The 16,324-nt window shown below is 35.1% G+C and overlaps 1 protein-coding gene across 4 annotated transcripts in view; it reads right to left on the bottom strand.

The window, feature by feature from the left end:
• FNBP1L (formin binding protein 1 like) overlaps window positions 1-16,324 on the bottom strand; it is a 56,697-nt gene that overhangs the window by 28,543 nt on the left and 11,830 nt on the right. For 3 of the 4 annotated variants that reach the window (XM_074832521.1, XM_074832518.1, XM_074832520.1), the window contains exon 2: window positions 685-800. In XM_074832521.1, coding sequence (XP_074688622.1) covers window positions 685-800 — 116 coding nt within the window. Of the gene's footprint in view, window positions 1-684; window positions 801-13,108; window positions 13,171-16,324 lie in introns of those variants that run through there. The other variant, XM_074832519.1, reaches the window with a different exon arrangement.

The raw sequence follows: 16,324 nt of genomic DNA, 5'->3' as shown, positions 1-16,324 counted from the left end.
TCACTACTGCTACTCTTCTTGTATCATCCCTATATGATCCCCATGGGGCAACTTCTATTGGACCTAAAAGATGTTTCACTTGGCACCAACGGAAAGTAAACTGGAGAGGTAAGACAAAGGGTGGTTGGGTTACAGTCTCACCCAAAGGGGTAAGACCAGCTACGGAAAAGGCGTGCTTTAAGGACAGGAAGATCTGCTGCTTTCTCAAGTTCTACTCAATGATTTCAATCAGATTTCTTAACACAATGTAGTGTGGCTCTTGCCAGTTTAACAGGAGAAATTAATTAGTAGCAAAGGCTTGAAGCTGGATGAACATATACACAAAAATGTAGATATGGATAACGCACTTTGTGACAAACACGCTGATAGTGGGAAAATATTGCTATGGTTTTGTTTTGGTTGGAATCTTAAAATTTAAATCTTAAACCTTTTTAGTCCAAAGATTTGAAGGGTGGGTGGTAAGAGAGGGAGGGGGGAAAGCAAAAACAAGCAAGTAAGCACAAACCTGAAGATGATTTTCTGGTTTGGACTGGTAAATAAAAACTTGTCTGTTATGAAAAGAGCTAGTGATCTGACTCACTCTGTAAATGAAAAATGGTCATTAACCACAACATTACATACTTGCCCATCATATACAGTGATTGAGTAACTGTTAAGATTCTTTTAAAAAGAAAAAATCCTTACCTCAGTTGTTTTGCATAGTTTTGCTCAATTTCTATCCTTTCTTTTACAAATTTTGCATATTTCTCCAAGAAGTCAATGCCCCACTGCGTATGCTTGTCCAAGTTATCAAACTGATCCTTTAAAAACAAAAGGAAACAAAGATACCCAGAATTAGTTAAGAATCACAGCAGCACCAAAAACGACGATGTAAGTTATATATGAGTATTGCTGTAAGGGAATGCTTGCTACTTGGGTAGAAGTTATTCAAGTTATAATTCAGTCATGTGTGTATATACCAGCTATATACCAGAATAGTAAGCTGTAAGTGCAGCCACAGATCTACCTCTTTTTGAAAAAACAGCTCTAAACACTTGCATTTTAAGTTGTATGCAGTCTTTGATCACTTTCACAATGCAAATGTGTCTTTTTTCCCCCCTAAAAATCCCTTAATTCAAAAGCGGATCTTTTCCACCAAGATAACAAAACCGTAACCAAAGATCAGTGTTAGGTAAATAAGATCATTCCACAGAAGAGATGTGTTTGGCAGTTTTAAAACACAAGGAGTTGTAATTTCATTGGATACAAAAAATTACTTCCACTCTTACAATTACCCACTGAAAGAAAAAGAATTATAGCTGCATGAATAAGTTGGGTGTAGTATGAATATGAAAAACATTTATTAAAGCAAATCGATACACACAGTTCACAATCAGCTCTAGCAAGAGATTCCAAAGAAAGCAAACCTGTCCTTAGCCATTAAGAAAGTTATAGCAAAGGCACAAAGAAGAGAAACAGTCAAAAATAAACCATGCTTCCAAAAACAGTTGGGAGATTTTAAATACATTAAATCAACTTCAATACCAATCCTTCACTGTATTGTGTACTGATCAACAGGTGGAGGATACACTGATTAGGAATTCAAAAAACAAGTGGGAATACGGGGTTCAGAGTTAGACAGGAATGAATAAAGGTACAAAATACAGCCTAGCAAATATTTTTAGTCTAGCACATACTTGTATTTTATGCTAAAAATCTGCCACAGTGTAAAAATCAAGGATTTTCAGCTTATGACAGCATTTACAGTGAATTTTTCTTAACAGTTACTCAGTAATCTAGAAAGACAAGCAACTGCAACATCAAAGTTTGTGTCCACTATATGCTGAATTCAAATACACTTCATGGTAAATTTAAAAAAGAAAGAAAAAGAAAAAAAAAATAAAGCATTTAAAAGCATTTAACTTACACAAAAAATGGTGAGGAGTGTTTACCAGAAGCTGTGACTTGCAGATTCAGTAACTTGCCTGAACCTAATGAATTATGTCAACCTTTAGTAGCAGCAATTTAAGTTCAATTTCAACATACACTAGGATGATTGGAATTTAAATTTTAAAATGCCATAAAATGCTGCAGGGCTTAGCACTCAAGGAAATGGCATTCACTAAAGAGATACCAAGACAACACAACTATATGCAACCAACAAGAATGATAAAAAAGAACATAAAGGGACTTGCCTTGTGGGCTCAGTATCCTACACCATGGCCATTAGTGCCTTGAACACTTCAATGGCATACAAGTACTGCCAAGCAAAAGCCATCCTGTTCCACTATCAGTCACATGCTCCTGCCTCTGCATCACTCCCTCCACCAAAACCACAACCACTTTCCCTGACCATCTGTTTCACCAGGGAACCATATAAACAGCCAAGAGACAGGAGATGGACTAAAGACAAGATTTTAATGTATTTGGGAAACCATGGCCTGTATCTCATATTGTTCTGATGCACCCACTTTACACCAACTGGACATTTCCACCCTAAATATCTTTTGTCAAACAAAGCCATATTCCTGCTGTTGTTTTTAGAAAAGTTGCATATGAATTGTTTGTGTGTGGAAGGAAGATGGTTACCACACTGTGGTGTCAAACTACTGTTGCATATATGCATAAAATATATCATCAATCTCAAGAAGCCTTTCTTTTCTGTATTCTACTCATTTTTGTAATTACTCTGACAACATTAACCCGGCATCCAAAAGAAGTTTTCAAAACGTGCTTTTGGCATGGAGCCAACATCCAATACCATTAAGAAGAACTGACTTCCTTCAGCGCAGAGCAGAACAAAGCCTTTGCTGTCCTACTTAGGCTCTTTAGTCCACAAAGCTCTCATTTGCTGCTAAGGTTTCATTAGCATTACGGAACACCGCATCACTTATGTTTCTGAACATGTAACCAGAGAGGACAGCTTTCCAAATATTCTGTTCAGACAAAAAAGGACTCTATTGGTCAAAATTAATTCTCTGCTACTAATATGAAACTGGAATGGGAAAAAGTGAGTACATTACATGCTATTCTCCCCTCACCCTTAACTTGAAGTATTTAATCACTAATCAAGTGCCAAAAACTCCTCATTTCCTCAACTTCTCATCATTTGATTCTAGAAACCGTATGCTCTGTGCAAAGACAGCTTTGTAAGATTATCCCATAGCTCCTCAAGGGAAGAAAGAATTTGTTCCCTCCCTATACAAGGAACACACATAGAACATACACAGAACCACATGAATGGAGTAAATCCCATGAAAGAAAAAAATTAAAACTCATTAGCTATCCTCACCACCCTGTGGACCTTTACATTAGTCCAGCTCCTCCACCATTACTGACATCTATGAAACTACTCACAGATGCATTACTGACCTCCTAGATAAGGAACAGCAATCCTAACTTAGTGGGCCATTGGTCCACATTTACTGGAATTAGAAAAAACAGTAGTAGTACGTTCCCACTTTTTTGAAGAGTGAGACAGCATCACATCAGTTTGTTCACTGCCATTTTTTGGTCAGCAACTATATTATGCACTATTATAGAATGAAACACGCAGTATGAAGGATAAAAAAAAAATACTTTTAAGAAGTACCAAAGCATTTTTTGAAAACTGGCTTATGAATGATCAAAATTGGATGTCTAAAAAAAAAAAAAGTAATCTACAGATGATTTGTAGTTTTGAATTAAAAATAAAAACACTATAATAAACTCACATAAACATGGATTTCTTGGATTAAATTGGACATACTGATGATGTCTCTTAAGTTCTCTATAGTCATGTATGTACTGTAGAACAGAGCTCTCCATTAACAGATAAAGAAAATATATTAAGAAAACATATCAGCTTCGCAATATTTCAAATTCTCTATAAACAATAAACCAGTGAATGAAAGTCCGCAGTCACAACAATCACCTTACACAGCTCAATAATGACACTGAGATAGATGAGCAAAAGATAAAGGCAACATCGATGAATATGCAGAAAGGAGTGGTCCTTTCAGAAAGTCTTTTAGTGATGAGTCACAAATTTACTCCTGGTCCTTTCAACTTCTCTCCAGAAGCATCCATGTTTAAACTCTGGGCCTCTATTAAGCAAAAAGTTCCCTTTTCATCCAGGAACACAAGCAGAAAATCTTCCACACTGATACAGAGGAAATCAAATTAATGCTTGGCTTGTATCTCAGTGCAAAGCTTGGATTTTGTAATTATCCTGAGGGGGGGGAGGAAGCACAAAAATCAGGCAATACTGTACAGGGGAGAAAAAGGACCAAATAGTTGCAATGAAATTTAAGCCTGGAATTTCAAAATAAATATATGAGTGTATTAATTTGGCTGGCTCCTTTAAAAGAAATGTGAAAATTGCATTAAAGATCAGCAAAAGGCAATTAAAAAAAAAAGCACATCCTACAATATCTGGCTATCTACTACCTTGATAAGAAACTATTTTCTCAACATCCCAAGGCAAATACATATTGCTGTTTGTCTAGTAACTCCCCACACCCCTTAGCAGCTGAGCAGGCAATTTTTGTAAAAAACTTCATTAAAACTGCAGCTGACTACTATTAAACTGATTAATATCAGCTAATGGATGGTAGCCCTAAGTAGAAACTGCCCACTCAAAAGCTGGAATGTAGTCCAAAGTCTCTACATTATAAACAAACAAATCTGACACTTCACTAAAAGTTTGTAATAGGTCAATATAGACTATTCCAAAACAAATGTTAACTCCCTAAATTCTACTTCCAGATTATTTACTGGAACCACAGATCAATGTTACGAACACTTCGGGTATACAGTTCTAAACTTATCAGGTTTTGCAGATACCAGGAAGCTTTTCAGTAATAGCAGCCAAAGCATCAAAGCAAGGAGTCAAGCTGAATCAAAACTGCACCAAAGACAAAACAACCTTTCCCGAGTTAAACTCAAGATTTGCTCTCCCCCTCTTAGAGACACTTGCTTTTTCTCCAAACAAGCCTCGAGAACCAATAAAAAGAAAAACATGGAGGATCTCTTCAGAGGGATGAGCATGGAGGGAATGCTACAGCATGAATACCAAACCCTTTGTTTTCCTAAAGCTATTAATACCTAGTCCAGACACTGTTTTATATGGGAGTTTCACATAAAAGGCATTAAACCAGATTGAGACTATTAAAGGATTAATTTCCCAGCTTTCGTCAACTTTGAAAAACATTTCTATTTGCATTAAAAGCTAGGATTCCAGTATCAAATTCTGCAAAAATTTTCGATTTTCCTAAATGATTCCTTCACAATAAACTCTAGTTTACTGCATTAACACTGAATTGCTGATTAGTCTTCATTTCACTGATCTCCATTTTGATGATCTTCAGACAACAGTTGAAAGCCTTAAGAATCATATTAAACCTAAAACTATATAAACTCACAAGGTTAAGCAACCTATCTCAACTACTGTAATTAATTAAATCTGCAGTATCTTTAAAATATATCATTTAAAACATTCTATTTGAAATCATGACACTTCGCATTAATTATGCTACTGTCATTTTATTCTCTTTTGACTCAATTGTACATCATTACTTCCATACTTTTATCTGACCACAATTTTAGTCTGCAGTTACCCAAGTGACCTTATTTGCAGTTTTGAAGCACTGGCACAAGATTAGGTTTTTTTCCCAATTCTTTGTTCTCCACGCTTCATAGCTTTGCCAGTCTAAACTTCCAATTCAGTGAGTGGGAGATTAAAAACTCAATCCCGTATTTTGCTCTCTAAATTCTTAACACTTACACAGTCCAGTATAAGGAAATACATACTATGCCCTAATTAGATTGCACAAAGAAAACGTTCAGTGCATAGAATAGCAGTAATGAGGTCTTGTTCGGGGAAAAAAACCCAAAATATTTGGCACCAAAAAAGCCCCAGTGCATTTGTGGACAGAAATGCTGCATTTTATTATCACTTTAGAAAAAGCAACAAATTACTTAACCACACAACTGCAAGTCCACAGTAATCCAACTGAGAAAATGTGTGTGATTATATAACTCAACGTTGATCACAGCAGTTCTTGTTTACTCAATTAAAGCCCATGAGGGTTCCTCAAATGAACCTGAATTATGGATAAATTTAAATGATAGTGCAAATTCTGCATAATGTCCTTTCTTCCTGCATCAGCAGTACTGTGGAAGACAAAAAGACCCAACTCTATTCAAGAAGTTAAATATTTTAAGTTACAAAACATTATAAAATGACTACTTCACATATTAAGATTTTATCAAACTCTTCTCCTGGAATATCTGAAGTATTTCTATGAAACATTATGCAGCTTGCTTTTTTCTTTTTTCCTTTTTAAATAAAGATCAAGGTCTTGAATTAAGTTCAAACAATTCAACATTTTACATGAATTAGATGACTCCAGGTAAATTGTTTTTAAAAAAAACTTCCAGTGTTTGTGCAAAGAACTACTTGATGTGCTACGTTAAAAATTATGGGAACCATAATCAGACGTATATATATTAATGAGAAGTTATCAGTACAGTGTATACTTTTCCCTACTTGTTTTCAGGACAAATTAGATTATAAAATTGTATTTTAATTAGACTATGCTACACTAATCTACTTCTGACAATACATTTCAGTTTTTCTGATCTTTGAAACCTCTTCAGTGCCTGGGTTTTTTTTTTCCTTTGTCTCTATCTTCATGCATTCCTGCTTAATTTTCTATCCTAGGGTAGTATCTCTTCTATTTTACTGTCTGAACCGGTTATCACTTCTCTCTCTCTTCCTGCCTGCTTGCTTTTATAATTGTCAACTTGGTCTTCTGGTCTGTCTTTTCTCCTTGCAACTGCAACATGCTTCTTCCTAACAGGCAGACAAGAACTGCTTCCATCTAAACAGTAGTTTATTTTTTTAAAACATCCTGTTAGTTTTACATCTAAAAACTAACAAAGAGCTATTTCTATATCAAGAACAAAACAGAAAGTGTCTTGCTTTTCTGCTTTCTATAAGTTCTGGATTGCAGCTTCCAGACTAACCTGGAAATTATACCTCATTCCTCTCTGAAAACAATCTATGTATTAAAGTTCAGAGAGTGGAAAAAATGTGGCTGTGAGCAAACTTAAAGGCTAAGCATTTTATAGACTAGAAGATTAATATCAATGAGAAGGTTCAGAGCAGCAACATCAAAAGCCATAGCTACACTGGAAATAAAGCAGAGGCACTCAGAGATTAAGAAGGAAAAAAAAGTTGCAGATGCATATATATGAACTAAACAGTACTTCACATTTTAATTCCATTAAAACAAAAGTTCAGTATAGACTGTACAGTCAGGATACTATGACGAAAATCTACTAGTCTTTTGGAGATACGCAAAGGAAAAATAATTTCTAAGAAGAACTTCTGAAAACAATTAGTAGGCAACCTTTAGGACATGAAGCTATTTTGATTGTAAAAATTATAGACTCTGGTGTTAATTTAAGTGAGAAACTCTGCTAGAAATGCAGACCTGAAGTGCTTAATATTCAAAAGGAAAACAATGAGAATTAAAAAATTACTTTTAGCTGAATGAAAGACTACTTAGCTCTAAGGAATAAAGAATTAATAAATTCATAGCATGAACACAGTATGAAAAATCCACTTGCCTATTAAACTTTTGTATATATTCTTAACAAGCAATACCACTGTCAACTTTAATTTTAAAAAGTCAGTGATTAGAGAAATATTTGCATGATAAAGTGAGCAAACAACTCAGAAGTAGCACTGAACAGTTAGAAATCTAGCCATGCTCTAAGATAACACATATATTAAGTCAGATTTCTAAAGTGAAGCTAAAAATGAGAGCCACAATTGAGGAAGAGAAATAAATACAAAGTCTATGTTTTTCTCTTTCAAGATCTCCTCAGACCAGCAGCAAGGGAACTGCTTTGGAAACTTTTGATGGAAAGTCAGGTCTGGCAGGAGAGGATGTCTTGCTTGGCAGCTAACAACTCCACAGGTGTGACAGACACATTTATTTTCCAGGAAGGGGCAGGAATCTACCACAGACAGAAGAGGAGTAGAAACATTTGTGACTGCTTTTGGAATGAGCAGCCAGAACTGCAACAGAATCAAGTTGTACATCTGGAGGTCAGCAGATCAGCTGAAAGACATTAGAGGTTACAGTTGTGCACTCCAGTTCATCCATGCCACTAAATGTATCAGTTGGACTAACAATTAGATTTTAACAGCACAAGCTTTCTACCAGCAGAGCAAACCGATTGAAACAGTTGACAGCTGGGACACTGAACACCAATGTTAAAGACAAGAGAGGAAAGGAACATGTTGCCACAGAGGGCATCTCAACAACCGCTCCTATTTGTCCAGCTTATGAATCACCTCCAGAATTCTTCAGTTAATGGATGGGCACGTTCATATGAACTACAACAGTGTACTTACGTCACTGTATCAGGATGCAAACTTAGTAAAGAAAAATTCTATTCTCCACAAGTTCATATATTGGTCTGCTTTCTGTTTCTCTCAGGGGACTCCCCACTCTTGTCTTCCCACGGCAGGCTCACTGCCTGCCTCACTCCACAGTGAAGGCAGTTTCCTAAATGCATCGTCTTCTCCTCCTCAGGAAGTTCTACCAACATAGTGTGTAGGAGCCAGAAGATGGTTATAGGCATCCTTCCTCTCTGCTACCCATCACAGCCTCTTCACATTGTGTTTGCCAAGGAACAGGGCTGTTCGCTGTGGGTACATATCAGCTTCAGTTTAACATCTTTACCTACCAGTTAGCAAGGAGGTCAAACAGAATGGACTTCCTTACCACCTCCACTTGAGAAAAATATAAACACACACACACATATACATAAAGCAGGTATCACTAAGCATACACCCCTGCTTGTAGAATACAAGCATACATAAAATACATACTAGGAAGTCCTACTGTGAAAACTGGATCAGAATCCACTCAGATCTCAGATAGCCCCTTAATCTCATTAAACTTTTAATTGGGAGGAAATTTGTTTTTAAAAAAACACAGATTATTTTTTTTCACATATGCCTTTTATAGAGATCTTTAAAATACTGAGTCTTATCTGCATTTGAACCAAAGCTTAATTCTGAAACCGTAATTCTCCACTTAGTTCTACTTTAAGCTTAATTCCCACATCAACACACATCAGACCATTTTCACACAACTCTGCCCAAGACAATAGCAGATCACAAATCATATAAATATGTTCTCAAGCATTACTGGATTAAAATAGTTGCTACTTTAACACATGGACAGCACTACACCTGCCTTGTACATAGAAATTACATAATTATGTCCGTTCCCCTAAACATCAAATCTTAATTTCACCATAGCCAAGCCAGAAAGCAGGCACTTCCTGGGAGTGGTTGAATGCTGTTAATATACAGACAAAAGCGTAAGTAGATTTTAGTCCTAGTTACGTCACTTGCAAAAGGAGGCAGGAAGACTTTAACCATGAATGAAGTAAGTGTGATATGATGCATCACAGTAAAAGAATATTATTGTTTGTACAATAGATTGTACAAGTGCTTAGAGAAGCTGTTGCTCATTTTAAGAAATACCTGGAAAAAATCCCATCTTTACAGCAACACTGGAATAACACAGAGTATAAAGCAGTGGAGGCTATACATCCATGAAGCAGCAGAATTCGCTGTATGACCAATAACCATGTGAGACCTCACGTGAAGCAGAAGTTCTGTACAAAACCAGCACATTTACTGCATGACTGTTAGCCTGCAGAAAACCTGCAAGAACAAAATATCCATCTCGGAAAACAATGCTGCAAGATTATAATTTTTGAAAAAATTGTGTATATAAGTTTCATTCTTCAGTTAAAAAGATTATTACATGGTTTGACACTCAACTGACAAGGTGAAAATTTTACTGCATGACTAAACAATCCATTGGTTAAACTACCAAAAACTTTAAAAACTTTTAAATGCCTCTCTACAAATTATAGATAGTTCCACAATCTTATTAAAAATACATCCATAGGAGACTGAATGAGCAAGGAGTCCTGACACTCCAGTTTTTTACTCCAGTTTTTTACTCCAGTTCTTGTGTATGTGACTTAATCTATTTTCATGTTCTAAAGGATCTGTTTTTTAAAAATTTGTAGAAACAGGAGAGAGATCTTACCTACTGCCAGCTTCTTCATAGGAGGGTTAAATTCCTGCTCTGGCCAGTCTGGCATAGCATCTAACAAGCAGAGTAAGCACTGCTTTTTTCTTCTCCACACACTACACGAGTGAACTTAAGAGCGTGCTCAAGAAAAGAAGGGAGTGGTATCAATGTTACAAAGCAAAATGGTTCCCTGAGGGTAGGAGGTTATTACCCAGAGGTGTAATGACAAGGAGAGAGGTACAGAGGAGACAATAAGGGAATGGTGAAGGTTTTGCAAATGGAATATTATTATAGATCATCTAGATACCCTACATCACAAATTCAGAAGAAAACAAGTTCCACCAGCTTTGCTGCTCATTTTGTTGCAATAAACCTGCATCCGCTGCTTTGCAGGACACAGCCATTGCTTATCAAGTTACATCTCCATCCCTTACACATACATACACAACTCTGTACAAGCTGTATTACAGTATGTTCAGTTGCACTACCATGAAACAGAGCTTATACTGCACTATTGAGTTTTACTGAACTGAAATGTGACATAAGTAAAATAACTATTAGTTTGCATATAACTTAGAGTCTATAATACAGACTATATTATAGTTCAGAATCATAACAGAGTCATAGCTCTGAATTCGCCAAAAAGCCAAGATGACTGTGATACCAAGTGATACAAATTTAAAACAAGGAAGTACTTTCTGCCAACTGGGGGAGGCGAAAAGAGGGGTATCAACTTCCCTGCCATCCAAATATCACTTCCTTGTATTTATCTGCTCAGCAAACCGTACTGATACAATTTTTAACTGACTTAAAAACCATGAAGTGTTTAACAAGTAGGGTGCACAAATTCCATGCAGACAAGTCAACTTGGTGTGTTTCACATTTAAAGATGCACATTTAAGCCTTATCTCAGTGGAATAAATAGAAAGAAAAAAAAACCTGTTTGGTATGCGTTGAATCATACTGTTTATCATTCTGACAATTAGGACAAACATAGTATAAAAATTATACAGAATCCAAGCACTGAGTATCAGTAGCAGAACTTCACTGTTTCAACACAGAGAGAGCAAGGTACATCCCTTATAACTTTCCTCACATGTATTTAATAAAGGTGAAATTTATGTGGATTAAACTCAAGTCAACAGTTCCTTAAACAAAATACATTTCATGGCACTATTTCTAAACAGTAAAAGATGAACTCATAAAATAAAATTTATAGCACAGGAATAAACCAAACATCCTGGCGTTAACTTTTAGATCACTTCTCATAATAGGTATAATTAAAATACCCAGTAAACCTACAAGATATTGGTACTGAAATAATACATATTGGATCTTCTGGTAAACATGAACCTTTAACCTTAAGCACAGGCACAGAGATCCAGACAGAATCTCCTTGTTCTGCATAGCTCTGATAAGATGTTTCAACTGGTTTATTCCTAATGTAGCAACATGCAGTGAACGCAACACTAGGTATTTCCTGGTGCTATTACCAGCTCCTATCAGACAGATTTAAGATGAAGACATATACCTTACATTTGTTGCTATTGGAATTCAAAAGATATAACTGTACTATACAGATTGTCAACAAATATTTGCTCTTCTAAATCACTCAGAGTAAGATACCCATACAGAGGTATTCTGATCAGCTCTTCAATTTTATTGAACTGAATCCTTAGCCTTTTGTTGTTTAGGATAGGCTGCAAATATTAGCACAATTAATCACCACACTGCTCTGAGCACATTCACTTCCCATTAAATGGGAGCAGACACTGTTCCATACTTCATGAGATCACTGGGGACTGGTTAGGTAAACAGTTACAGAACTGGAAGGCTCATCTGTTAACTGATTCACCATATGCTGTTTGTTTTTGTCAACTCTAAACAGACTAGGGGATTTTTCTGTAAAAACTCCTACTCTAAGATGAACTTCCCTTTTCAGTATCACCTGTGAATATTTTAGTGTTCAAGAGAAAGAATACACAAGTCACACTTTTTCCCCTTCATGGATATCTTGCAAACACAGTAAATACTTTTGAAACTGGATTATAAAACCAGATCCGTATACTTAACAGAAAAATAACATGGCAGTAAATTAGAGCCTTCCTATCTTCTTTGGAACATTGTTTCAGATAAAGATAACACCCTGAGAAAAAAAAAACAAAACAACAAAAAACACACACACAAAAATCATCCTCTATTCGCAATGGAATCTACCACACTCATTACTTTTTAAAGCAAAACTCATAGTAACATTAACATAACTGAATAAAGAATTTAAACTAAAACCAGATGTTACTACAGGCTTTTTCAAAACAATGGATTTTTTCAAGGTTTTGTGATTCAGGTAACAACATTAAAATGTAATACAATTCTGCTGTGAATCAGTTTATCTCAGAGTTTTTAAGATATGAGCCACAAAACATAAAGTCCTCTTGTACTCACCATAGACTTCAGAATCATAACCAGTATTGTAAGAATAATATTAAAATTTTTCATAAAACTTTTTTTTCTAGTAATGTACTTTCTTTGCAAGAACAAATAATACAAACACATACTGTTCCCCTTCCAGGTTAACAAGGTATGTTTCCTTCTCAAATAGCTTAAATTACAAGGGAAACAATCAGAGTGATACAATTTAACTATAAGCATATGCACTTCCATTAGAAAAGTTACATTTTTAAACAATAAAAAAACCCCATTACAGTGTATTTGGACACTGAAGTTGCATATACAAAAGCTGAGTACAAACTTCAGTGTACTGAAAAAAAACCTCACATTTTTAAACTGCCATAGCTATGTTTCTCATTCGTTCCAAAACATATACAAAGCCCAAACTTAAAACAGCTCAGTTTCATACTGTTTCTGTAAGCCAGCATAGCAATTACATCAGTATTAAATAGACAATGGGCTCCATAAATATATTCCACAACACTGTAGAAGTTCAATACTGAAAGCAAGCAAATCTATAGCGTAATCAGTGCAAATATTTCTGAAGGAAGACAAATAGTACTCACGTTCAGGACAGAAGTAAACATGGAACAACAGGGTCACATCTGGCAATACTGACACCAGGCTGCATCCATTTCATTTTGAAGAGCCAGTTTCTCTTTGAGAGCCAGTCAGCCAGCCAATGTAGAAATTAAAAGGTACATCAGCAGGAGTCTACCTTCTGCAGTTATTTCCTTCCTGACTAAACTAATAAAAATACAAGGGTATTCACACTGAAATACAGTGGAGATCAGAAAGGTATAGATAAACAAGCATAAAATCTAGGCACTTTATTTGTGACTGAAACAAGTGCCTTGGCCACTTTTTCCCTCTCATAGTTTCTCAGGATCATTTTTTAATCATCTTCTAATCTTTTTTTTTTTCATCTCCTGTCCATCTGCTACTTCCCTTTTCATTCTTAAGCCTCTTTTGCACAATTTACCCTACTGACATAACTTCACTGTTTACTCAGTAGGCAGATACTGAGAACCTTCTCTCTGCCCTAATCAAGAAATACTCTGGGAAAACAATTTAACAGCAACATCTTAAGCACTATGTTAATTCTATACTCCATGCAAAGCAGCTTGTTCCATTGATGACAGCCACAGAAAAACTGCTACTGTAGTTAACAATTAGTAGGTTTCTTTCCTAATGACTTTTCAGTATTATCAAATCAGAAATGATAAAGAGCAGAACAGCAAAGAAGTGCTCAACAATATACTGAAGATGTAGTTCAAAATTCAGATGCAGATCAGCACAGTAACTCGCTATGAATCATAGCGCTTCCTTTTCAAAATCCAGTTCTAACTAAAGAACCCTATAAAACAACCACTCCTTACCACACATCGACCCTTAAGTACAAGAAAGTGGCAGAGTTTTTTTCTCACCTAAAGATGTGGAATCTCTCCTGTATTTTGTCATTGATACATCACATTCTTAATGTCCTATATGGAAAACCTGACTATTTGTAATTTCATTCCTCAACATGAAATGCTACTCATGTCTTTTCCTAAGTACCCATTTCACTAAGTTCTCGGGGAATTAAAATAGCAAAATATTAAACAATAAGTGAAAAATCCCAATAAGTAGTCAAAGCTCTAGGAACTGTCATAAAATGCTAAATAAATTCTGAGAAACAGTCTCAAATATTGAATAAAACACGAAATAATGACAAAACCACAAAACTGTTTATTTTACACTGAATAAAATGGTCATGTCTTTTCTTATTACATTGACTATAAAACTGGAACCATCTAATTGTATATGGGAGTTCCAACTTCACTTTTAACATTATGAGCTTGATTAAAAACCCACTGAAAATCGATGTTTCATATCTGGGGAGCCTTAACACTTTCTATCCTAGCAAAAACATTTTCAGATCAGTGATTAAAGCATGCCAATTTTTAATCAAAAGCATGTCAGGATTTTGTGGTAGAAAAAATGCAAGAGAAGTGCCTCTTCCCTAAGTATCTCCTTTTATTTCATAAATCATGACAAATCAATGTGTAAAACCATGCCTTTTAGAAAGAATATAAGAATAAATATTTAGTCATTTTCTCATCTGTGTCAGTACCTGAATTCAATGCATCTTTAGCATATAATGGGAAATTAAAGACACTGCCAGCCACCCATTTTTTCTGAAAAGAACGATTTGGGAAGGAAGTGGGAAAATAATTCAAAGACAACAACATATCATTCCCAAAAAGGAGGGGAACACTGTCATAAGTGGTTTTTATTTGTAACTGTTGTCTCCATTAGTCTCGAATAAATAATATTTAAAATGTTCAAAGATCATTTATCAAAATATATTGATTAAATTTTGAATGTTGTTCTGTATCACATGATATAACAGTCACAGGAAAGATTTATTTCCCAGATGCTTTAAAATACTTGATAAGAATAAGCAAAATTATTATCCTTCTACAAGAGCAAAAAGGGCACTTCACATAAAAAAAAAAAATCACAAAATTTATTGTGACAGCAACGTTTGTTTTCATATAATAAAAAAGCATAAACAAAAAATTTAACTGATTGAGATACACTAAATAGTATTTTGTGCCAAGATTAAGTATCTCCACTTTCCAGCTTCAAAGTAAATTAATTAACTGAAACAAAGGTAGCAAAACTAAACCAAGTAACAGTCAAGAATATATTTTTATCTCAACCTGTCAGCAGGATCCTGAAACATCTCTTTAGCAATTAAATCCTCAATACAAAGTTTTTACTTCAGAATGGTAGATTTCTTCTCTTCCTTTACTCTCAAGCAACTTCAGTTCTCTGTGAATTGAAAATAACCTTGCACAGTCTAGAAAGCTTTACATAGGGAGAGAAAAACAGAAGGGAAAGAATACTGCTTACAATTTGATCTTCCTATCTGAAGGAATCATGCAGAGGACTAGTCTTTAGCCAAAGTCATTTAGATGAATGTGACCCTAACAATAATGGCATGAAACACAGGTTAATTCTTGGCATTTCTTAAAATGCAAAAAGCAAGCCTATACTGTAAAAAAAATTATTTTCAGCTCTGAAAGTTATATTGGACTTGGTTTTGTTGGAATTGTTAAAAATTTAGTTTTCAAATTAGATTCAAATTTGATAGATCAAATCAAAATAGACCAGCTCACATGAGATATGCCCAGTATTAATACTCACACATTTTCAATTAGTCCATTAGGCTGGAAATACTCATTTGATATCAACGTATTACAATTAAAAATGCACTCTTAATAGTTTGGGGGGGGGGGTTGTTACAAACAATCCGAAATTTTATGCCTCTCAAGAATACATAGCAGCACAAACTCGTAATAAATACTTGGATCTAGCATTCCACAAACCTGATCATTCACAAAACAATCAAATGTACCATCCAGTTCATAGAAACAATCACTAGTAACAAGAGAACAATTTAAAAATAATTTAACACTCTCTAAACTGCCATGGTTCTCCACATCCATCTTGATGTTTGTCACCATCATTAGTTTCATTTGTTCTACTTGCATTTTAAAATCATGCTGAGACACAATATACTGATATCTTAATAATCATACTTTTAACTAAGCCTATATTGAAGAGTTTTGATTGATATGGAACTTTGCTGCTCATGAATGTTGCAAACATCTCATATTAAGGATCTGAAACTTAATAACAAACTAAAATGTTAATTAAAATGTTTTTCACCATGCTGCAAAATAGTTTTCCCCATTTCAACAAACAGCTGGAGAGATTACACAATACACTTATCA

Source organism: Strix aluco, chromosome 8 (assembly GCF_031877795.1).
Source record: "Strix aluco isolate bStrAlu1 chromosome 8, bStrAlu1.hap1, whole genome shotgun sequence".
Classification (NCBI taxonomy): Eukaryota; Metazoa; Chordata; class Aves; order Strigiformes; family Strigidae; genus Strix; species Strix aluco.
Note: the sequence above shows the minus strand (reverse complement) of the source record. Positions and strands in the feature narration are given on the sequence as shown.